The sequence below is a fragment of the Leptodactylus fuscus genome, chromosome 2, assembly GCF_031893055.1.
Source record: "Leptodactylus fuscus isolate aLepFus1 chromosome 2, aLepFus1.hap2, whole genome shotgun sequence".
NCBI classification, from domain to species: Eukaryota; Metazoa; Chordata; class Amphibia; order Anura; family Leptodactylidae; genus Leptodactylus; species Leptodactylus fuscus.
The window spans coordinates 233,907,268-233,933,516 of NC_134266.1; the positions used below are offsets into that span (position 1 = coordinate 233,907,268).

The following is a 26,249-nucleotide window of genomic DNA, read 5'->3' on the forward strand; positions in this document are numbered from 1 at the left end:
AGCGTGAACTGAGTTTGCACAGGGGTTCTAGTGCACCCTCGGCTCTGCTACATCAGATTGCTACATCTGATGTAGCAGTGCCGAGTGTGCATCAGATGTGTAGTTGAGCAAAACTGACTCAGCACTGCTAAGTCTCTGCATTCGCATAGGAATGCATTGGCCAGCCTTCGGCCAATCAGTGCTGGCTCTGCCGGAGGAGGCGGAGTCTAAGGTCGGACCTGAATGGAGACTGGTGTGGAGCGATCTTAGACTCCGCCTCCTCCAGCAGAGCCAGCGCTGATTGGTCGAGTTCCGTACTCTGGCCAATCAGCGCTGGCCAATGCATTCTATTAGCCCGATGAAGTAGAGCTGAATGTGTGTGCTTAGCACACACATTCAGCTCTACTTCATCAGGCTAATAGAATACATTGGCCAATCAGCGCTGGCCAATGCATTCTATTAGCTTGATGAAGCAGAGTGTGCACAAGGGTTCAAGCGCACCCTCGGCTCTGATGTAGCAGAGCTGAGGGTGCACAAGGGTTCAAGTGCACCCTCGGCTCTCCTACATCAGAGCCGAGGGTGCGCTTGAACCCTTGTGCAGCCTCGGCTCTGCTACATCAGAGCCGAGGGTGCGCTTGAACCCTTGTGCACACTCTGCTTCATCAAGCTAATAGAATGCATTGGCCAGCACTGATTGGCCAGAGTACGGAATTCGGCCAATCAGCGCTGGCCAATGCATCCCTATGGGAAAAAGTTTATCTCACAAAAATCACAATTACACACCCGATAGAGCCCCAAAAAGTTATTTTTAATAACATTCCCCCCTAAATAAAGGTTATCCCTAGCTATCCCTGCCTGTACAGCTATCCCTGTCTCATAGTCACAAAGTTCACATTCTCATATGACCCGGATTTGAAATCCACTATTCGTCTAAAATGGAGGTCACCTGATTTCGGCAGCCAATGACTTTTTCCAATTTTTTTCAATGCCCCCAGTGTCGTAGTTCCTGTCCCACCTCCCCTGCGCTGTTATTGGTGCAAAAAAGGCGCCAGGGAAGGTGGGAGGGGAATCGAATTTTGGCGCACTTTACCACGTGGTGTTCGATTCGATTCGAACATGGCGAACACCCTGATATCCGATCGAACATGTGTTCGATAGAACACTGTTCGCTCATCTCTATTGGATACCCTTTTATACTGACTAACACGTAGGAATAGCCTTAAGAAAGGCTATTCTTCTCCTACCTTTAGATGTTTTCTCCACGCCGCCGTTTGATAGAAATCCCGGTTTTCTTCAGTATGCAAATGAGTTCTCTCACAGCACTAGAGGCGGGCCCCGAAATCTCAAGTGCTGCCTCCATCTTCTTCTGGAACGGCCTCTCCCTGCGTCTTCTTCCGTCCTGGGTTTCAATTGTCTAGTCCTCGGGCAGAGTCGACTGCGCATGCCCGCGACCACAAGAAAAATGGCTGCTTACTCATAAGCTGTGTAATCGGCCACAAGAAATTGGCCGCTTAATCAGTAAACTGTGTAAGCGACCACAAGAAAATGGCCTCTTACACAGCTTACTGAGTAAGCGGCCATTTTCTTGTGTCCGCGGGCATGTGCAGTCGGCTCTGCCTGAGGCCTAGAAGATTGTAACCCAGGATGGAAGGATCCCTTTAAAGTTGGTATATCTGGAGCTACTGTGGTGCCTGGGATTCGCAAACAAATAGGAAAAACAATTAAATAATTCAGGGTAATGTTAGTGTGCTCCTGGAGCTTTTGTCCTAGAGAATCCCCTAGGAATTGGGGGCCCTGAGTAATTGTTGAAGGCTTGACAAAGTCTAAATCCAGGACTTGTATGAGTTTTCTAGAACTTACATATTGTTGACCTATCTTGAGGATAGGTGATCAATATGTGATCAGTGGGGGGTCAGAGGCCGACAATCCCCACTGATCATGAATTTGAAGAAGCCATGACACGTATGAGCAATGCAGCTTCTTCTCTGTGCTGATGACGCCACGTTCATTGGTACATGGTACAGCAGCAGCTCAGTACCTTTGGAGCTCAACTGCAATACCAAGCACAGTCTCTATTACATGTATGGCATGGTGCTCATACTATGATATAGTTTAATAAAGGTTATGATGGCAATTAAATTGCAAGCTTTAATCAAAAGTCTTCACCTGACCTAAGGTTCAAAACTTTTGAAATCTGTTTCCTGCTTATGTGTGGAATTTTTAACCTTGTGCTTAGTTATTACAGTATAAATGGCACAAAAATTTGCAATTCTTGTGCTAACATGCACCACGCAATTCGCATCTACAGAACTGATTGCTTTGTCAGTCTGCTACCCATTCTTTTCTATGGCTGCATACATACACGTATACATGGGCTCATGTGTCTGGTAGTGAACTTAGGGCAAAACTCAGGACTAAGTTCACACAGAGTTTTTTGGTCAGGATTTTGAGGCCGTATCCGCCTCAAAATCCTGACCAAAAAGACAGCCGCTCAGGTCTTTTTTCCGGGAGCCGTTTCTTCCGGGTGCTCATTAGGTGCTCATTCTTCAGGCCGTTTTGCATTGTGATTCGGTCTAAAGACACTCCCTCCCGATTAGGCCCACTCATTGGGCCTAATTCGGAGCAGAGAGCGTGGCTGGATGCTGGTGCAGTGCACCGGCTTTCAGTCGCGGCTACCTGGCTTTTGGTCAGGAACCTGAGGCGGCCTCCACCTCAGGTTCTGGACCAAAAAACTCCGTCCGAACTTACCGAACTTATCTTGCGCCAGTCTTAATAAATTGCACTCATTGACTATTGCCAGGTTAAGTACATACATACATCATTGACTAAATACAAAATCCATCCATCCAAAGGATATGGATTCGGGCAGGATTACACGTAAACTCGCTCTGATTCATGTTGGCACAATCTCCTTTATTTTCTATGAGAAAAACAAAGGTTTCTTCCCACTTGGTGAATCACAGCTAGTTCACATATAATCTTTCTTGGTCTATATCTTTTGAATCAAAAATAAAAAAAATAAAAGCTACAAATTGATCAAGGGCGCAGCGAGAATTATAGGATGGCATTTTGTGCTTTGTACTTGGTGACAGATCCTCTTACACATTTGAATACTCTCCAGTGCAATATATCTGAAACCTTATGATTTTCTTCTTTCTATATTTCTGTATTAGAAACATCGCCGAATTGATGTTTTTAATTGAAGAGGTTCGGGTACTGCTGAGGAAGAACCTGCCTATCATTCAGCGTTATCATATACAGTATCTGGCTAAATTTGATGCTTTGGTCCTCAGTGACATAATACAGGTAAGTGACAACATACTGTACATTTATAAAATTATATGCTATTTTTTCTACATGTTATATAATAATGTATTTAACAGACCTAATCTTAAAATAATCAACAGGTAATAATACTAATAAACTGTTCAGATAAAAAATTCTATTTGCCATATAATGTACACCTATAGCAAAACAGGTCCCTTTAAAGAATTCAATATTATTAAGTCATTTATTTGTCCTTTATTAAAATCAATAGCAGTCTGCGATATTCCTCATGTTTGCTTGATCCTGAACCACCTTGATTCTGAATATATTCCAATATTCCCTGCATGTTACTTCTAGAATCTGACTGTTTGTCCAGAAGAGGAATCTATCATCATGTCATCCTTTGTGAGCACGTTGTCCGCCCTGAATGTAAAGCAAGGTAATACACATTTTACATAATTACGGGCTTCCATTGTTCCTCGTGTTTTTTGCAGAAGGTGCACCTTGGGGGCCTATAGAAAAAATACAAGTTTGTCCCCTTTTGTTGCTTAGTTATGCAATCAAACTCTATTGTACAGAGATTGTATAGAGCATCCTCCCTATCTTTCCCATTGGTTGTACTGGAGCAAGAGATGTAACATGAAGCTCCTGAGCCCCAATGCAAATCTGTATCCGGTCCCCCAACCATGCTTATATGCAGTCCAGTCAAATTAATGTGACGATCTGTCAAAATCCAGAATAACCACCTTTCGCAGAGCAGACCGCTACGAGACGTGCAGGCAGAGAGGGGATGTTGTGGTGATCTTCACTGGGATGTTGAGCCATGCTGACTCCAGTGCCGTGTCCAGCTGCGCTAGGTTACGCGGTTGAGTATCCATGGCACGAACAACCCAATCGAGGTGGTCCAACAGATTCTCGATTGGGTTCAAGACCGGGGAATTTACTGGCCAAGGGAGTATGGTAAACTCATCCTGGTGCTCCTCGAACTACGCACGTACACTGCGAGTTTTATGACACATCACATTGTCCTGCTGGTAGATGGCATCATCCTGAGGAAAAACATTACACATGTAGGGGTGAACATGGTCCGCAAGGATAGATGCATACATGTGTGGATCCATCGTGCCTTCCACAATGATGAGTGCACCCAGATGGCTGATGACACGTGCCTTCTGCGATTGTTGTGGTCACATTAATATGACTGGACTGTGTATATTGGCTCCTCATATTGTGCAGAGACACCTTATGGGCCTCCTAAGACTTCTGGGCCTAGATGTGACTGAACCCTCTGCACCTGCTCAGGTTAGCCCCTGAATGCAGTTTGTGTATTCTCTGCCCTTCTCACAGATGGCCCATATAAAGGCTGAATATAATTCTTTATCAATATTGTATTGTATTGTATCCACAATCACCTATGATTGTATAATATATTATATCCACATATGTATAATATATTGTATCCACATTCTCTAATCATGTATAAGGAGAGACATGACAAGGTTTCTCCTCTGTACGTTTGTGATAATATGCACTATAGTATTATACAGATTTGCGCCCCATACAGTTACGCACCTGTTCCTCTCCAGTCTTTGCAAAACTACTGCTTCTGTGATACCCTGACAGCGACAAGCTGGGATTTGTAGTTTGGGCACCACTGCTCTAAAATGAAAGGGTCTTTAGAGTGAAGAATACAGGTGATGGTGAATGTTGGATGAGCTATAAGGATTAGTTATTTAATATAGATTAGAATCCTGTGTCTGCGGTCGCAAATTTCCACAATAAGTATATTAGTGTATACATGTGTTCTTATTTTGGACATATGTGCCTGTATTAACATAGATGTGATATCGTATGTATCCCAGAACCTTTCATCTTGTATTTTTATAAATTTTGTCATTTTTCTCTCCTGCAGTTGAAGACAATGAGCCATTTGATTTTACAGCTTTAAGACTTGACTGGTTCCGGCTACAGGTAATGAAGCAGCAAAACGCTCCTAAACACACTTCTATGATCTCCTGTTTCTGCTAATGCATATGGCAGATTACTGATGAAAACATAGTAGATAATTCAGGTTACATTTCACAAGTTTCAATGTGCCATAATGCTGCTCACCACTAGAGGTCACTACAACAGAACATATGTTATTTGTTTCGTTACATGGTTCATTGTGTTTGCAGGGATTGTTCGTCTGTTTTATATATTCTGCTTTGTAATAAATATAAATAAGCAATGTGCAGTATTTCAATTAAAGAGCTCTGCCTCCGTCTTTGGTATCATCACCATGACTGTCATTAAAATTGAAAACCCGCTGCGCTCCCATAATGGAAATAGATGAAACAACTCATGCGCTAATACACCTTGGCTTTGCAATTCCAGTCCCCAAAGTTCAGAAACAGGTTGGAACAAGTCAGGTCTGGAACATGGTTTGGACCTACTTTCATCCTGTTTCCATTACTTTGGAAATACTGATGGGGACACAATTGGGATTACATCTGCTGTGACAAGAGTACTTCCAAGTTCTTAGATCAACAGGTTATTTTTATATTGATATTACCCAAATCAGTCCTTAGTTACCTCTTGAGAATGTTCTAAAGAGCAAAAATGCTTTTAGAGGGGGTCTATGGGCCCTGGTGAGAAAGTTCAGCTCCAGCTTTCAACTTTTTTCATGTCTGCCTGTTTCAGCTTCATCACTAGGCCTCTAATGTGCCAGGGGTACACCCTCTATCCGCAAGGTAACAGTGCCTTCTTTGTGGCCCAGCAAGATACTGATGGAAATAGTGCCGCCATCCATATGTAATACAGTGAAACTAAATTACATTAAAAATGTGGTCTTGTAGGGTGGTGGTCATCTCAAAGAAGATAGCTCGCATGGAAAATTGACAATCTGTAGTAGAAAATTTTGCTGAGGCGGACCTACTGGAGTGGCCTGTAATACAGTCCACTCCATACATGTAGATAGAACCTGTTCAGACATCAGAAAGTAAAAAAGAATTTTAGGAAGATTCCTCTTTATTCTCTACTCCCCCCCCCCACTGGCTCACGGTGGTGGATATAGAGCATCAGCAGGCCCTTATGGCTTTCCACCACTGATTAGACCCAAATAAATGGTCTAACCAGTGCGGAGTCTTAAGCCGCGGCCTCCGAATCAGCTGCAGAATCCGCAGCAAGATCCAGCAGGACACTTTTTTTTCCCAGCGTCCTGCACTTATTGTTTTCAATGGGATTCAGAATAAGGGAAGAATCTGCTGTTTGAATGAACCGTAGGACCTGTGTAAGCGCCGTGACCCCTTCTCTGTTTATATAGTGTCATACATCTTATAGCGGCCATTTAATGTAACTACAGCTTGGTCCTATACATGTCTATGTGAGAAGGCTGGAACTACATCACACAGTCACTATAAACAGACAACATGTGATATGAACAGGTGCCATAGCCCCTTCATACAGCTGATCAGTGGGTCACTTATCTCTTATTGATGATTTATTCTGAGGACAGATCATCAATATAAGTTAGCTGGAAAACTCCCTAAGCCTAAGGCCCCACGTGGTGTCCTGCAGCAAAAAAGCACTGCGGGCCCTGACGCATCACGTTTCTTCCTGCAGCCCTTTGCACAGAAAGTTTGCAGAGCTTTCCTCAACGTATTTTCTGCTTTAATTATATCTAAACTGCCGACATTTCCATAGGTATGCTGCCATTTCCAAAAGCGACACTGTTTTGGAAATTACAGCGTGTATTTTATTTTACCACAAAGTGGGGATGGGGCCTCACATGGCGAAAACACCACGGGAAAACCCGACAATTTACAGTTCCTGCAAAGTGAATGGGATTCTAGCAAATCCCATCCACACATTGTGGAAAAATATGTGCAGTGAACACACTGTGATTTCCAAAACCGCTGGGGTTTTGGAAATCACAGCATATCAATTACACCTACGAAAACACCGGCAGTTTCCGTATAGGTATAATGAAAGCAGAAAGTGAAAAGCACTGCGGGAAAAAAACCCAATGTGCTACTGCGACGGTTTTTCCTGCAACGCTATTTTGTTGCAGCTCGCTACGTGAGGCCTTAGTCTTAATAAAACCCAAGTGCCACCTTCATTAAATTAATTGCCCCCCCCATAGTATGCCCCTGATTCCCCCTTTTCCCTTTATTTGCATGTGAATAAACAAAAATTTAGATGAGAATGGGGCTCCAAAGCTGAATAATAATGGCATATTTGGAAACTGTAGAATCAGCTCTACAAGTTATTAGGTTTATAGCCTTTATCTTCTGATTGTAAATTGTAGTATTCTATCTTCCTTTCATGGATACAAGGGTCGCCTCTTGTCTGAACTGTGGGTCTGCTCTGTGAACAGCAGCTCAGAGATTTGCTGTAGCAGCCACATGGACATGTTAAGACTCAGTTAGAAAATTACCTATTGAGTTCTATTGCGGGGTCTTGACTACATGCTGTGTTATCTGTGCATAGGTCTTTGTGCAGGGAGAGGGAGCAGTGATCATCACTTATTGTGAATAGTGGATTCTATGTTATCTGACTCCAGCTTTATAACATGTATTACATTTCATTGCTATCCTGTCTGTAATGATACTGATATTTCTGTAGAGAAGTGATCTCTACAGAACAGGAAGTATCACTGAGACTCAGTGTGAAAATAGCACTACATGTAGGTGCTTCTCTGATTCCCATATAGTGCAATAAATTGCACCTTGTGTTCTGAAGGTTTTTCCAAGGCACCAGAATTCGTCTTAAGTAGAGATGAGCGAACAGTGTTCTATCGAACTCATGTTCGATCGGATATTAGGCTGTTCGGCATGTTCGAATCGAATCGAACACCGCGTGGTAAAGTGCGCCATTACTCGATTCCCCTCCCACCTTCCCTGGCGCCTTTTTTGCTCCAATAACAGCGCTGGGTAGGTGGGACAGGAACTACGACACCGGTGACGTTGAAAAAAGTAGGCAAAACCCATTGGCTGCCGAAAACATGTGACCTCTAATTTAAAAGAACAGCGACGCCCAGCTTCGCGTCATTCTGAGCTTGCAATTCACCGAGGACGGAGGTTTCCGTCCAGCTAGCTAGGGCTTAGATTCTGGGTAGGCAGGGACAGGCTAGGATAGGAAGGAGAAGACAACCAACAGCTCTTGTAAGAGCTAAATTCCAGGGAGAAGCTTGTCAGTGTAACGTGGCACTGACGGGCTCAATCGCCGCAACCCAGCTTTCCCAGGATCCTGAATGGAATACACTGTCAGTGTATTCCCGTATACCCGATATATACCCCGATACCCGTTCCAACGGTGTGCCCCCCCACCTTCACCCCAGAAATACCCTGCAAGTCCCCTAGCAATAGAATTGGGGCTATATACACCCACAATTTTTACTACTGGTATACAGTGCCATTGTCTGACTGGGAATTCAAAGAATATATTGGGAATACAAATACCCTCATTTCTTGCTACTGCCATATAGTGCCAGTTTCTGACTGGTAATTCAAAGAATATATTGGGGTTACGTGCACCCACAATTTTTACTACTGGTATACAGTGCCATTGTCTGACTGGGAATTCAAAGAATATATTGGGAATACAAATACCCTCATTTCTTGCTACTGCCATATAGTGCCAGTGTCTGACTGGGAATTCAAAGAATATATTGGGGTTACGTGCACCCACAATTTTTACTACTGGTATACAGTGCCATTGTCTGACTGGGAATTCAAAGAGTATATTGGGAATACAAATACCCTCATTTCTTGCTACTGCCATATAGTGCCAGTTTCTGACTGGGAATTCAAAGAATATATTGGGGTTACGTGCACCCACAATTTTTACTACTGGTATACAGTGCCATTGTCTGACTGGGAATTCAAAGAGTATATTGGGAATACAAATACCCTCATTTCTTGCTACTGCCATATAGTGCCAGTGTCTGACTGGGAATTCAAAGAATATATTGGGGTTACGTGCACCCACAATTTTTACTACTGGTATACAGTGCCATTGTCTGACTGGGAATTCAAAGAGTATATTGGGAATACAAATACCCTCATTTCTTGCTACTGCCATATAGTGCCAGTTTCTGACTGGGAATTCAAAGAATATATTGGGGTTACGTGCACCCACAATTTTTACTACTGGTATACAGTGCCATTGTCTGACTGGGAATTCAAAGAATATATTGGGGTTATAAATACCCTCATTTCTTGCTACTGCCATATAGTGCCAGTTTCTGACTGGGAATTCAAAGAATATATTGGGGTTACGTGCACCCACAATTTTTACTACTGGTATACAGTGCCATTGTCTGACTGGGAATTCAAAGAATATATTGGGGTTATAAATACCCTCATTTCTTGCTACTGCCATATAGTGCCAGTTTCTGACTGGTAATTCAAAGAATATATTGGGGTTACGTGCACCCACAATTTTTACTACTGGTATACAGTGCCATTGTCTGACTGGGAATTCAAAGAGTATATTGGGAATACAAATACCCTCATTTCTTGCTACTGCCATATAGTGCCAGTGTCTGACTGGGAATTCAAAGAATATATTGGGGTTACGTGCACCCACAATTTTTACTACTGGTATACAGTGCCATTGTCTGACTGGGAATTCAAAGAGTATATTGGGAATACAAATACCCTCATTTCTTGCTACTGCCATATAGTGCCAGTTTCTGACTGGGAATTCAAAGAATATATTGGGGTTACGTGCACCCACAATTTTTACTACTGGTATACAGTGCCATTGTCTGACTGGGAATTCAAAGAATATATTGGGGTTATAAATACCCTCATTTCTTGCTACTGCCATATAGTGCCAGTTTCTGACTGGTAATTCAAAGAATATATTGGGGTTACGTGCACCCACAATTTTTACTACTGGTATACAGTGCCATTGTCTGACTGGGAATTCAAAGAGTATATTGGGAATACAAATACCCTCATTTCTTGCTACTGCCATATAGTGCCAGTGTCTGACTGGGAATTCAAAGAATATATTGGGGTTACGTGCACCCACAATTTTTACTACTGGTATACAGTGCCATTGTCTGACTGGGAATTCAAAGAGTATATTGGGAATACAAATACCCTCATTTCTTGCTACTGCCATATAGTGCCAGTTTCTGACTGGGAATTCAAAGAATATATTGGGGTTACGTGCACCCACAATTTTTACTACTGGTATACAGTGCCATTGTCTGACTGGGAATTCAAAGAGTATATTGGGAATACAAATACCCTCATTTCTTGCTACTGCCATATAGTGCCAGTGTCTGACTGGGAATTCAAAGAATATATTGGGGTTACGTGCACCCACAATTTTTACTACTGGTATACAGTGCCATTGTCTGACTGGGAATTCAAAGAGTATATTGGGAATACAAATACCCTCATTTCTTGCTACTGCCATATAGTGCCAGTTTCTGACTGGGAATTCAAAGAATATATTGGGGTTACGTGCACCCACAATTTTTACTACTGGTATACAGTGCCATTGTCTGACTGGGAATTCAAAGAGTATATTGGGAATACAAATACCCTCATTTCTTGCTACTGCCATATAGTGCCAGTGTCTGACTGGGAATTCAAAGAATATATTGGGGTTACGTGCACCCACAATTTTTACTACTGGTATACAGTGCCATTGTCTGACTGGGAATTCAAAGAGTATATTGGGAATACAAATACCCTCATTTCTTGCTACTGCCATATAGTGCCAGTTTCTGACTGGGAATTCAAAGAATATATTGGGGTTACGTGCACCCACAATTTTTACTACTGGTATACAGTGCCATTGTCTGACTGGGAATTCAAAGAGTATATTGGGAATACAAATACCCTCATTTCTTGCTACTGCCATATAGTGCCAGTGTCTGACTGGGAATTCAAAGAATATATTGGGGTTACGTGCACCCACAATTTTTACTACTGGTATACAGTGCCAATTTCTAACTAGGAATTCAAAATGCGCAAGGCTCCCGGAAAGGGACGTGGACGAGGCCGTGGGCGAGGTCGGGGGAATGGTTCTGGGGAGCAAGGTAGCAGTGAAGCCACAGGGCGTCCCGTGCCTACTCCTGTGGGGCAGCAAGCATTGCGCCACTCCACAGTGCCAGGGTTGCTTGCCACATTAACTAAACTGCAGGGTACAAACCTTAGTAGGCCCGAGAACCAGGAACAGGTCTTGCAATGGCTGTCAGAGAACGCTTACAGCACATTGTCCAGCAGCCAGTCAGACTCTGCCTCCTCTCCTCCTATTACCCAACAGTCTTGTCTTCCTTCCTCCCAAAATTCCGAAGCTTTACAGAACAATAACCCAAACTGTCCCTGCTCCCCAGAGCTGTTCTCCGCTCCTTTCATTGTCCCTCAACCTGCCTCTCCACGTCACGATTCCACGAACCTAACAGAGGAGCATCTGTATCCAGATGCTCAAACACTAGAGTCTCCTCCATCTCCGTTCGATTTGGTGGTGGATGACCAGCAACCCACCCTCATCGACGATGATGTGACGCAGTTGCCGTCAGGGCATCCAGTTGACCGGCGCATTGTGCGGGAGGAGGAGATGAGACAGGAGTTGGAAGAGGAAGTGGTGGATGATGAGGACACTGACCCGACCTGGACAGGGGGGATGTCAAGCGGGGAAAGTAGTGTGGATGTTGAGGCAGGTGCAGCACCAAAAAGGGTAGCTAGAGGCAGAGGCAGAGGTCAGCAGCTTAGGCGAAGCCAGGCCACACCCGGAATCTCCCAAGATGTTCCAGTTCGTACCCAGCCCCGAAAAACTCCCACCTCGAGGGCACGTTTCTCGAAGGTGTGGAGTTTTTTCAAGGAATGCGCCGAGGACAGATATAGTGTTGTCTGCACAATTTGCCTCTCGAAATTGATTAGGGGCTCTGAGAAGAGCAACCTGTCCACCACTTCAATGCGCCGTCATTTGGAATCCAAGCACTGGAATCAGTGGCAGGCAGCAACGGCAGGACAAAGGCCGACTGCCGTTCACGCCACTGCCACTGCCTCTGCCTCTGCCTCTGCCACTGCCACTGCTGACTGTGCTGGCGATGCACTCCAGAGGACGAGCCAGGACACCACTTCATCTGCCTCCGCCACTTTGTTGACTTCTACCTCATCCTCCCCTGGTCCTGTCTTATCTCCTTCTCCTGCACCATCAAAGGCACCATCAGGCGTTTCTTTACAACAACCCACCATCTCTCAGACATTGGAGCGGCGGCAGAAATACACTGCTAACCACCCACACGCGCAAGCCTTGAACGCCAACATCGCTAAACTGCTGGCCCAGGAGATGTTGGCGTTCCGGCTTGTTGAAACTCCCGCCTTCCTGGACCTGATGGCAACTGCGGCACCTCGCTATGCCGTCCCTAGCCGTCACTACTTCTCCCGGTGTGCCGTCCCCGCCTTGCACCAGCACGTGTCACTCAACATCAGGCGGGCCCTTAGTTCCGCGCTTTGCACAAAGGTCCACTTGACCACCGACGCGTGGACAAGTGCATGCGGACAGGGACGCTACATTTCACTGACGGCACACTGGGTGAATGTAGTTGAGGCTGGGACTGCTTCCCAAACTGGCCCGGTGTACCTCGTCTCCCCGCCTAACATTCCTGGCAGGGACACGAGAAGAACACCCCCCTCCTCCTCCTCCTCCTCTACCGCCTCCTCCTCCGCCACCGCCTCCTCCTCCGCCACCGCCTCCTCCTCCGCTGTTAGATTGACCCCAGCTACGAGTTGGAAACGTTGCAGCACTGGCGTTGGTAGACGTCAGCAGGCTGTGCTGAAGCTGATCAGCTTGGGGGACAGACAGCACACTGCCTCCGAGGTGAGGGATGCCCTCCTCGATGAGACGGCAATATGGTTTGAGCCGCTGCACCTGGGCCCAGGCATGGTCGTTTGTGATAACGGCCGGAACCTGGTAGCAGCTCTGGAGCTTGCCGGACTCCAACATGTTCCATGCCTGGCCCACGTCTTCAACCTAGTGGTGCAACGTTTCCTAAAGAGCTACCCCAATGTTCCAGAGCTACTGGTGAAAGTGCGGCGCATGTGCGCCCACTTTCGCAAGTCGACAGTAGCCGCTGCTAGCTTAAAATCTCTCCAGCAACGCCTGCATGTGCCACAACACCGGCTTTTGTGCGACGTCCCCACACGCTGGAACTCAACGTTTCAGATGTTGAATAGAGTGGTTGAGCAGCAGAGACCTTTGATGGAATACCAGCTACAAAACCCTAGGGTGCCACAAAGTCAGCTGCCTCAGTTTCACATCCATGAGTGGCCATGGATGAGAGACCTTTGTGACATCCTACGGGTCTTTGAGGAGTCCACAAGGAGGGTGAGCTCTGAGGATGCGATGGTGAGCCTTACAATCCCGCTCTTGTGTGTTCTGAGAGAATCCCTGATTGACATCAGGGATAACTCAGATCACACAGAGGAGTTAGGGATAGCATCCGATCCGTCACAGCTGGAGAGTAGGTCCACACATCTGTCCGCTTCACTGCGTTTAATGGAGGAGGAGGAGGAGGAGGAGGAGGAGGAAGAAGAGTTGTCCGATGATGTGATGGTGATACAGGAGGCTTCCGGGCAACTTCGAATCGTCCCATTGTTGCAGCGCGGATGGGTAGACATGGAGGATGAGGAGGAAATGGAGATTGAACTTTCCGGTGGGGCCAGAGGAGTCATGCCAACTAACACTGTGGCAGACATGGCTGAGTTCATGTTGGGGTGCTTTACAACCGACAAGCGTATTGTCAAAATCATGGAGGACAACCAGTACTGGATCTTTGCTATCCTTGACCCCCGGTATAAAAACAACATCTCGTCTTTTATTCCGGTAGAGGGGAGGGCCAATCGCATCAATGCTTGCCACAGGCAATTGGTGCAGAATATGATGGAGATGTTTCCAGCATGTGACGTTGGCGGCAGGGAGGGCAGTTCCTCCAGTAGGCAACCAAGTTCTCACCGGTCCACACAAACGAGGGGCACACTGTCTAAGGTCTGGGACACCTTGATGGCACCCCCTCGCCAAAGTGCCGCCACGGAGGGTCCTAGTGTCACCAGGCGTGAGAAGTATAGGCGCATGTTGCGGGAATACCTTTCCGACCACAGCCCTGTCCTCTCCGACCCCTCTGCGCCCTACACGTATTGGGTGTCGAAGTTGGACCTGTGGCTTGAACTTGCCCTATATGCCTTGGAGGTGCTGTCCTGTCCTGCCGCCAGCGTCCTATCTGAGAGGGTGTTCAGTGCAGCCGGTGGCATCATCACTGACAAGCGCACCCGTCTGTCAGCTGAGAGTGCCGACCGGCTCACTTTGATAAAAATGAACCACCACTGGGTAGAGCCGTCATTTTTGTGCCCACCTGTGTAAAGCACCCCAACATGAAACTCCATGTCTGTACTCAACCTCTCCAATTCCTCCGCATCCTCATACTCATCCACCATAAGCGTTGCACAATTCTGCTAATACTAGGCTCCCTCCACCCTGATTTCCCCCAACTCTGCTGGTTAGAGGCTCCCTCCACCATGAATTTGCCCAAACTGGGCTGTTTAGAGGCTCCCTCCACCATGAATTGGTCCAAACTGGGTTTTTTAGAGGCTCCCTCCACCATGAATTTGCCCAAACTGGGCTGTTTAGAGGCTCCCTCCACCATGAATTGGTCCAAACTGGGCTGGTTAGAGGCTCCCTCCACCATGAATTTCCCAAAACTTGGCTGTTTAGAGGCTCCCTCCACCATGAATTTGCCCAAACTGGGCTGTTTAGAGGCTCCCTCCACCATTAATTGGTCCAAACTGGGCTGGTTAGAGGCTCCCTCCACCATGAATTTGCCCAAACTGGGGTGGTTAGAGGCTCCCTCCACCATTAATTGGTCCAAACTGGGCTGGTTAGAGGCTCCCTCCACCATGAATTTCTCAAAACTTGGCTGTTTAGAGGCTCCCTCCACCATTAATTGGTCCAAACTGGGCTGGTTAGAGGCTCCCTCCACCATGAATTTGCCCAAACTGGGCTGTTTAGAGGCTCCCTCCACCATTAATTGGTCCAAACTGGGCTGGTTAGAGGCTCCCTCCACCATGAATTTGCCCAAACTGGGCTGTTTAGAGGCTCCCTCCACCATGAATTGGTCCAAACTGGGGTGGTTAGAGGCTCCCTCCACCATGAATTGGTCCAAACTGGGGTGGTTAGAGGCTCCCTCCACCATTAATTGGTCCAAACTGGGCTGGTTAGAGGCTCCCTCCACAATTAATTGGTCCAAACTGGGCTAATTAGAGGCTCCCTCCACCATGAATTGGTCCAAACTGGGTTTTTTAGAGGCTCCCTCCACCATGAATTTGCCCAAACTGGGCTGTTTAGAGGCTCCCTCCACCATGAATTGGTCCAAACTGGGCTGGTTAGAGGCTCCCTCCACCATGAATTGGTCCAAACTGGGGTGGTTAGAGGCTCCCTCCACCATTAATTGGTCCAAACTGGGCTGGTTAGAGGCTCCCTCCACCATTAATTGGTCCAAACTGGGCTGGTTAGAGGCTCCCTCCACCATGAATTTGCCCAAACTGGGGTGGTTAGAGGCTCCCTCCACCATTAATTGGTCCAAACTGGGCTGGTTAGAGGCTCCCTCCACAATTAATTGGTCCAAACTGGGCTAATTAGAGGCTCCCTCCACCATGAATTGGTCCAAACTGGGTTTTTTAGAGGCTCCCTCCACCATGAATTTGCCCAAACTGGGCTGTTTAGAGGCTCCCTCCACCATGAATTGGTCCAAACTGGGCTGGTTAGAGGCTCCCTCCACCATGAATTTCCCAAAACTTGGCTGTTTAGAGGCTCCCTCCACCATTAATTGGTCCAAACTGGGCTGGTTAGAGGCTCCCTCCACCATTAATTGGTCCAAACTGGGCTGGTTAGAGGCTCCCTCCACCATTAATTGGTCCAAACTGGGCTGGTTAGAGGCTCCCTCCACCATTAATTGGTCCAAACTGGGCTGGTTAGAGGCTCCCTCCACCATGAATTTCCCAAAACTTGGCTGTTTAGAGGCTCCCTCCACCATTAATTGGTCCAAACTGGGCTGGTTAGAGGCTCCCTCCACCATGAATTTGCCCAAACTGGGCTGTTTAGAGGCTCCCTCCACCATGAATTGGTCCAAACTGGGTTTTTTAGAGGCTCCCTCCTCCATTAATTGGTCCAAACTGGGCTGGTTAGAGGCTCCCTCCACAATTAATTGGTCCAAACTGGGCTAATTAGAGGCTCCCTCCACCATGAATTGGTCCAAACTGGGTTTTTTAGAGGCTCCCTCCACCATGAATTTGCCCAAACTGGGCTGTTTAGAGGCTCCCTCCACCATGAATTGGTCCAAACTGGGCTGGTTAGAGGCTCCCTCCACCATGAATTGGTCCAAACTGGGGTGGTTAGAGGCTCCCTCCACCATTAATTGGTCCAAACTGGGCTGGTTAGAGGCTCCCTCCACCATTAATTGGTCCAAACTGGGCTGGTTAGAGGCTCCCTCCACCATGAATTTGCCCAAACTGGGGTGGTTAGAGGCTCCCTCCACCATTAATTGGTCCAAACTGGGCTGGTTAGAGGCTCCCTCCACAATTAATTGGTCCAAACTGGGCTAATTAGAGGCTCCCTCCACCATGAATTGGTCCAAACTGGGTTTTTTAGAGGCTCCCTCCACCATGAATTTGCCCAAACTGGGCTGTTTAGAGGCTCCCTCCACCATGAATTGGTCCAAACTGGGCTGGTTAGAGGCTCCCTCCACCATGAATTTCCCAAAACTTGGCTGTTTAGAGGCTCCCTCCACCATGAATTTGCCCAAACTGGGCTGTTTAGAGGCTCCCTCCACCATTAATTGGTCCAAACTGGGCTGGTTAGAGGCTCCCTCCACCATGAATTTGCCCAAACTGGGGTGGTTAGAGGCTCCCTCCACCATTAATTGGTCCAAACTGGGCTGGTTAGAGGCTCCCTCCACCATGAATTTCCCAAAACTTGGCTGTTTAGAGGCTCCCTCCACCATTAATTGGTCCAAACTGGGCTGGTTAGAGGCTCCCTCCACCATGAATTTGCCCAAACTGGGCTGTTTAGAGGCTCCCTCCACCATTAATTGGTCCAAACTGGGCTGGTTAGAGGCTCCCTCCACCATGAATTTGCCCAAACTGGGCTGTTTAGAGGCTCCCTCCACCATGAATTGGTCCAAACTGGGGTGGTTAGAGGCTCCCTCCACCATGAATTGGTCCAAACTGGGGTGGTTAGAGGCTCCCTCCACCATTAATTGGTCCAAACTGGGCTGGTTAGAGGCTCCCTCCACAATTAATTGGTCCAAACTGGGCTAATTAGAGGCTCCCTCCACCATGAATTGGTCCAAACTGGGTTTTTTAGAGGCTCCCTCCACCATTAATTGGTCCAAACTGGGCTGGTTAGAGGCTCCCTCCACAATTAATTGGTCCAAACTGGGCTAATTAGAGGCTCCCTCCACCATGAATTGGTCCAAACTGGGTTTTTTAGAGGCTCCCTCCACCATGAATTTGCCCAAACTGGGCTGTTTAGAGGCTCCCTCCACCATTAATTGGTCCAAACTTGGCTGTTTAGAGGCTCCCTCCACCATGAATTTGCCCAAACTGGGCTGTTTAGAGGCTCCCTCCACCATTAATTGGTCCAAACTGGGCTGGTTAGAGGCTCCCTCCACCATGAATTTGCCCAAACTGGGGTGGTTAGAGGCTCCCTCCACCATTAATTGGTCCAAACTGGGCTGGTTAGAGGCTCCCTCCACCATTAATTGGTCCAAACTGGGCTGGTTAGAGGCTCCCTCCACCATGAATTTGCCCAAACTGGGCTGTTTAGAGGCTCCCTCCACCATGAATTGGTCCAAACTGGGCTGGTTAGAGGCTCCCTCCACCATGAATTTCCCCAAACTTGGCTGTTTAGAGGCTCCCTCCACCATTAATTGGTCCAAACTGGGCTGGTTAGAGGCTCCCTCCACCATGAATTGGTCCAAACTGGGGTTTTTAGAGGCTCCCTCCACCATGAATTGGTCCAAACTGGGGTTTTTAGAGTCTCCCTCCACCATGAATTGGTCCAAACTGGGGTTTTTAGAGTCTCCCTCCACCATGAATTGGTCCAAACTGGGGTTTTTAGAGGCTCCCTCCACCATGAATTTGCCCAAACTCTGCTGGTTAGAGGCTCAATCCACCCTGATTTTCAAAACAAATGTTGGTGCCAACCTCAACTTACTACAAGGGCCAAATTCACTGCTGGTGACAAGCTCTCCTCACTGCAAGTGCCAAATACACATGTTTCAAGGTGTTTTCCTACTGTCAGAGAGGTGGTATTGAGTGTGTAAAGTGTGTAGTTGTTAGGCTGTGATGTTGGGGTAATAGAGGGTCTTTGGTGTGTTAGATGCCCCCAGACATGCTTCCCCTGCTGTCCCAGTGTCATTCCAGAGGTGTTGGCATCATTTCCTGGGGTGTCATAGTGGACTTGGTGACCCTCCAGACACGGATTTGGGTTTCCCCCTTAACGAGTATCTGTTCCCCATAGACTATAATGGGGTTCGAAACCCGTTCGAACACACGAACATTGAGCGGCTGTTCGAATCGAATTTCGAACCTCGAACATTTTAGTGTTCGCTCATCTCTAGTCTTAAGGATTTGCAGGATCTTTACAAGTCAGTATCACATGTTAGGATTTCTTTTACTATAAATAGTGATATGGAAAATGAGAAAATACCAAACTCTAAAAATTATAATTAACATAAAAACTTGATTTAAACAATTGGTTATTTTCTAATGATACATTTCCTTTAAGGAAATCTTCAGTACGTGAACGGTTGGAATTCCCTTGTGGATTGCATATTGATCAAATTGTCGTCTGTCTCCTGTCTTAGGCCTATACCAGTGTAGCAAAAGCCTCACTGTCACTTCGTGAAAACCAGGACCTGGGCAAAGTGATGAACCTGATCATGTTTCACACGTGGATGCTGGATTCTGTAGAAGACCTGATTTCTGAGACCTCTGACCTATCCATCTTCTGGTTAGTTAGTACTCCAAATAACTCCCTAGTGTCATTATACAGACAACTATAGACAAAATATTATATAGCAAACCTGTAGGTTATTATAATGAAATGCTCTCATTGGCCATACTTTGGTTCCACCATGGTTTTTTTTTACATTAGAGTCAATTGGAACAGACACAGACAGAGGGGGCTTCATTCGTGTCCATCACTCTATCGCTCTGAAAGTCGGTTGCTTTCATCCTATGATAGATGAGAGAAACAGATGTTCACAATGGTAGTGTGAATGTACCCTTAGTTAAAATAAAAAATTTAAAGAGAACCTTAAACCACCTCCAAGAATTAAAATTCTTAAAGGGATTCTATCATTAGAAACCCTTTTTACAGTAAATACACTTTTGAATAGCCTTACGAAAGGTTATTCATCTTTTACCTTTATTATTCTGATGCCATTCCTTAGAAAGATCTTCTTTCTTCTTTATGCAAATGAGTTTTCTTGCTTGAAAACTCTCTAGTGACGCCTCTGTCGTCTTCTCCACCTCTGCCTTCTTGTGCGATCCTCTTCTCTGGGTCTAAAAGCGTTGACTGCACATGTCCGTTGGCCATTTTCCTGTGGCCTCTCCAGTCGGCGCTTTTGGACCCAGAGAAGAGGATTGCGTGAGAAGAAGGCGGAGGAGGAGAAGACAGAGGCGTCACTGGAGAGTTTTCAAGAAAGAAAGTTTTCTAGCAAGAAAACTCATTTACATAAAGAAGAAAGAAGATATTTCTAAGGAACAGCGGCACAGATCAGAATAATAAAGGTTAGAGAAGAATAGCCTTTCTTAAGGCTTTTCCTATGTGTATTTACTGTATAAAGGGTTTCTAATGATATAATATCTTTAGTATCTGTTAATAGGAACAGTGGGTGAGCACCTGCTACATATGCTAAGAACTGGAGTTGGTGAAGATGGTGAAAGGTCCTTGCTGGAGTCTTAGTTAGTACTGTGGGTGGTGTATTCCATAGACTTCTGTGCTGCTGTAGAGGTATCAGGTCCTGTAGTAGAACCTGAGAGTGGCTTTTCTTATAAATGGTAATATAACCAACTCATCATGGGGATAGCAGTTTTGTATCCAAATTTAACAAATTATTAAATTGCGCTAGTTTTGTTTGGGGTTTACATATAACCACATACAAACATGCAGATGTGCCCATTCATATCCTTTCTTTTGGCTGGACATAAACGGATAAGATTATCATAAGAGATTATTAGAAATGAACGAACACTATTTGGAACAGCTGTTCCGAATAGCACGCTCCCATAGAAATGAATGGAAATGGCCGGCACGCAGACTTTGCCGGTGGCCGGTCGCTTAATCCCCCGTGTGCCAGCTACGTTCAATTCTATGGGATCATGCTATTCGGAACGGCTGTTTCGAATAGTGTTCGCTCATCTTTAGAGATTATCCATTTAGGGCCTCATACAGAATGACTACAGCTTTATGTTCCTATACAGAGGCCTAAATCAAGTCTAAATAGATACTTTAGTGTGACTATATTTACCACTTAGATATGTTCATCTCTTTAGCGTCACTCTGTATTTCCCATGTGAAATCTTTCAGCTAGTAATTTCTTCTTTCTTTGCATTCAACTCTTCATTATAAGGCAAGCTAAACGACTGTATTATAATATCCATAAAATTATATACAATGTATATTTTTTGACACCATAGGCTACCTTCATAGTGTCCTTCCATGAATACCATTCTTGTTCAGTGTTCTTCTAATAGTAGATGTATGAACATAGTTTTTTGCAGAGTCTTCAATAGTTCTTTTGCTGTTACCCTTTCTCACCTCCTTCAGGATTGCCAATTATACTTTTGGAGAGATCTTAAAAGGCATTCACTCTTAAGGGGAATAGCAACAGTCCTGAATTTTCTTCTTCTACTTCAATTTTTCTAACCACAGATTGATGTACCAAATCTTTAGCAATGCTTTGATGCTTTTTTCAGCTTCATCCATCTTTATAACACTACTTCTGAGGGTTTTCATGAAGAGATTAGATTTTGTCAGTAACCAGACTCTGTGTGCCTTTATTTTTTGGGTAAAGCACTGTTTCCCAATTAGACCTTGGAGTAACCATTAATGAATAGGTTCACTTACCTTTTCTCTTTACACTGTGGATGTTTACTCAATGGAGAAAATATCTTTTGGGCTGTGTTGGTGTCCATCTTTTTAAGCACCCATTATTTCTGTTGCTTTGCTCCTGAAATGGACCAGAACAATGGAAGCCAGTGCTAATGTGAACATAGCCTTAGATAACAATCAGACCACATATCATTAATATACAATGCAGAAATCCAGTTGACAGCAACTGTACCATAAAGTATATTATTATTCTGTTACCATACCAGTTCTAAGTATGTACATAATATCTTGCTTGTATTGTAGTTTTCATGTTCGCACATTTGAGAAGATGTTCGCATTAACAATGGAAGAACCCTCAGCCTTGCGTTTCTCCATTTCCTTTCCATTGGCCTGTGCTCACTTCTTAAATAGCACTCATGAGATGTGCCCAGAGGAGGTAAGATACAACGTTACATTGAAAGTAACAAAATAGCCCTATTGACCTTAGCATCGTCTTCTCTTGTTTAGCCCACATTGTGTTTATCTCCACATGTTATTGTTGAAGCCCAGTTATCTTATTAATTATACATAAATCCCTTTGGTTTCTGAAGACTGCAGACTGAATTGGATATCACTTCCATAAAATAGCGTCTGTTCAATTCTATCTCGTATTCAGTGAATTGTGGCCTGTGGTCTTGCGGCGAAACACAGGACATTAATTGTTGATTTGTTGGTAATAAAGGTCAGTAGGGAGTGATAGGGAGCCAGAGACGAGAAGGGATGTTATTTTGTGAAACCTGAATATAGTGAATAATAAGATAATAAAAGCTGCAGGTTAATTTAGTCAGTACTTGTGTAAGGGAATTGCTAGTCATGCAACCAGGAGGAAGGGAAGACAGAGACAGTGAGTCCTAAAGTTGACCTAGCCCCTGTCCCTACCTACTTGCCAGACCTACCCTAGATGACAGAAGGCAAAATGGCAATCGCCCCTTCTCTGAATAAGTGTACACAGAACAAGACAAGACAAACAACACAGAAGAGGAGTCAGCAAGCCAAAGGGCAAAGACAAAGACACAAAGCAGTACAAAATCATAATCCAAAAAAGTGGTCACAAGGAAAGCGAAAGGTCAGAAGTCAGTAATACAATAGTAAGAAACGCAGGAAGCTATTAAGGACAAAATCACAGGACAGAGTCAAAATAGGCAGCAAACCTGTGTGGGCTGATGACCTGTATATAGGAAGCCCAGGACCCGCCCTAGACTTGACTGGTAGACAGGTGGTCAATCACACAGGTAAGGCTAAGATTAACAAGTAGATGAACAGAGGAAACACGGTGCAGGAGATGTGGGTGGTGGAAAATCAATTACAGAGGATAAGTAATAGAGCAGTGTTCAGACAGGAAAAAAAAATACTAAGCAAGGAATCAAGCTTAACACGCCTCCTGCGCCTCCATAGCGTGTGAGCGGAGGGTGGCGCAGAGACCCGAACAGGCAGAGATGTTACAACTTGTCATATTAAGGCTGTAGATTGTGTAGGGATCATTTAAATAATACAAAAATATAAAACAGTAAAAAAAATATTCATATTACTAAAAATGGCTCTGGTTTAGATAAAGTCCATGGCAGAAGTGGTCTTATCTATCTTACCTACTGGACAAATCTTCCACAAATACACAGATACCTATATAGGGGATATAGCTGCACTTCTGAAAAGAACATTTCAGGCAAAACGGAAACATTGGCCCAAATTTACTAAAGTCATTGGGGGATTCATTAATACGAGCATGGCAGTCTTCTGGTGTATAAGGCTGGGTTTTTTGGTCCATATTTTGACATGGAATCTACGTCAAAATCCGGCTAAAAAAACCACCTCCCATTGAATTCAATAGGAGACGGGCATTTACTTTTTCCACAAGTGTTTTTTTTTACCGCTCATGGAAAAAAGAAGTGACCTGCCCTAACTTGACACGGATTCTGTGGCAGAAACCGCTGCGGCGTCTGCGTCAAGACAATCCCACCGGACTAAGCCCATTCATTTGGGCCTAATCCGGAACGGAAAGCCATGACTGTCAGAAGCTGCAACAGTCGTGGCTAGCCATGACAGGCGGATTTTGACCCACGTAAAATTCTGGACCCTATGTGTGAACCCGGCCTAAGTGGTGCAGCTGGTGTATATTTCAATTCTGGTACATGAGACCTCCCAAGATGTGCCAGAATTATTAAGAGGCAAGAGTTTCTTAATACTGTAATTCTAGTGCATCTCACTCCGGCAGATGGATTGATTAAGAATAAACACCAAGAAATACCAGTCTTATCTATTTCCTCCCATTGCGTCCAGTTTGCTCGTTTCTTTGATGCAGATGGCTTTCAACACATTTATTAAGAGTCTGCACTAGACGAAATGACATGGAATGACAAGCTCATCATTTTCTGTGTTATGAAGTCCTATTTTGCTCCATCTGTATTATCGCCATACACTTGATTTCTGATTATCTAAAATGAGTCAAATAAGAGTTGGCTTAAGCAGGAGAAAACTATCAGATTGTATGCAATCTATCGACCTGCATCACTATAATACATTTGGTGCATCTTGTGCAGTATCCTTGTGCTGTCACTGTCTCTTCTCTTTGGTATTGTGACATCACTGACATTGATGGGACTATTATCCCTGTGATGTCGCTATATATATTATATCTTTATTCTGACATCATTGTGGTAATTGTAGGTATGCTGTCACGCTGATGTGTTTATTATACCTGTACTGTGACATCACTATGAGTATTATCCCTATGCTGTCTCTATGGTTCATATCTCTTTATTGTGACATCACTGTGCTTATTATAACTATACTGTCATGTTGATGAGATTATTATATCTGTAATATGACATCACTATGACTATTATCCCTGATCTGTCACTGTTTCTTATCTCTTTATTGTGACATCACTGTGGTTATTATAACTTTGATGTATTTATTATCTCTATGGTGGGATATCACTGTGTGCAGTTTGACATATCTGCAATATTCATGTGTATGCATTTTTTTAGAGGCATAAGTATACAAAGTTTATAGGTTGTAGTCACACATGGGGTTTGGTGCCTAGGATATTAATACTGTGAATTTCATGTACAGTTGGCATTCTCCAATACAGATTTTGCATCAGGGCCAGGCACTTCTGCTAAATAATCTTGCCCTATATTTGTTCCGTTATCAACTTATTTCATGATTTACTTGCAGACACCACATCTGCTGAATTGCAGCCTTGGGCTGTGTAATAGCTTTCTGGATGAAATCAGCAAACAGACCAGTAGCTGTATCATGGACATCTGTGCCGAGCAAAGTAACCTCAGTGAAAAGGTACACTGTCTCTCTGAAATAAATATCCTAACCCTGCAGATCATACAAAGTGTCAAAATAGTCATATCATGATTTTAGTACTTTAGGCAAACAGTACATGTATACAAGACGCGGGACCAGGAAATGCTACTAAAATGACATCAAACACAAAAAAGTATCAATATAGCAGCACAGAAACTTTATTTGATATACCATATATACTCGAGTATAAGCCGACTTTTTCAGCACATTTTTCATGCTGAAAAAGCTCTCCTTGGCTTATACACGAGTCAGGGTCCACGGAGCACAGAAAAGGACAGACAGCGACTGCAAGGCTCTACGCCGTTCTCTAAGGGCAGCCTCCAACCAGAAACACAGAGACCCCAACAACAGAGAGTCGAGGGAAGCCTACAACATATTATGCAAGCAATACAAGGGCACCCTCAGAGAGAAGAAACAGAGGTACCTCTCCCACAAAATAGAGCAACTAGAGGACTCCCTCCAGGACAGCTCATTCTGGGAGACCTGGCACCACATGGGCACAAAGCCCAAGAAAAACTCCAACATCCAAAATGGCAATATCTGGCTCAACTACTTCAGAGGTCTCTACAAAAACATCCCAGAAGAAGAACTAACTCCAGAACAGCAACAGATAATCACCAAACTGAGGGACATGGAGAAAGTCATCAAAGACTTCCAGAACCCTCTGGACTCACCAATCACCATAAAAGATATACAGTAAAGAATTGTCCTGCTGAAAGGCAAAAAGGCCAGTGGCCCTGACGGCATCCTACCAGAGATGATCAAATACAGCCCTCCAGCAATACACGCTGCACTGGCAAAGCTATTCACCCTCGTGCTCAATGCTGGACACTTCCCCGAAGACTGGAACAAAGGGCTCATAACCCCCATCTACAAGAATGGGGACCAATATGACCCCAACAACTACAGAGGGATCTGCTGTTCAACAGCATCATCAATAACAGAATCCTCACCTTCCTCACACAACACGGGGTCCTCAGCAAGAGCCAAGCAGGGTTCATGCCTAACCACCGCACCACAGACCATATCTACACCCTGCACAGCCTCATCAAGACGCACGTCCACAACACCAGAAGAGGCAAGATATTCGCCTGCTTCGTAGACTTTAAGAAGGCGTTTGATTCAGTATGGCACCCAGGCCTACTCCTGAAACTCTTAGAGAGTGGAATAGGAGGAAGAACGTACGACGTCATCAAGAGCTCCTACATCGGAAACCAGTGCAGTGTGAAGGTGAATGGGAAAAGGACCGCATACTTCCAACAGGCCCGAGGGGTCAGACAAGGCTGTAGCCTGAGTCCAACGCTTTTCAACATCTATATCAATGAACTGGCTACAGCCCTGGAGACCTCACCAATCCCAGGCCTCACCCTGAACAATCGAGAGGTGAAGTTCCTGCTATACGCCGACGACCTCCTACTCCTGGCCCCCACCGAGAAAGACCTCCAAGAAAGCCTGTCAGTTCTGGTAAAATTCAGCACCACATGGGCCCTACCCATCAACCAGAAGAAGACCAAAGTCATGGTATT

General features: G+C 45.1%; 1 protein-coding gene across 1 annotated transcript in view; it reads left to right on the forward strand.

The window, feature by feature from the left end:
- The window catches only part of NCKAP1L (NCK associated protein 1 like), a 164,956-nt gene that overhangs the window by 38,227 nt on the left and 100,480 nt on the right, over positions 1-26,249 (forward strand). Inside the window, exons 13-18 of the mRNA XM_075265865.1 lie at positions 3,153-3,285; positions 3,604-3,685; positions 5,159-5,217; positions 19,115-19,260; positions 21,670-21,802; positions 24,583-24,702. Coding sequence (XP_075121966.1) covers positions 3,153-3,285; positions 3,604-3,685; positions 5,159-5,217; positions 19,115-19,260; positions 21,670-21,802; positions 24,583-24,702 — 673 coding nt within the window. The remainder of the gene's footprint in view (positions 1-3,152; positions 3,286-3,603; positions 3,686-5,158; positions 5,218-19,114; positions 19,261-21,669; positions 21,803-24,582; positions 24,703-26,249) is intronic.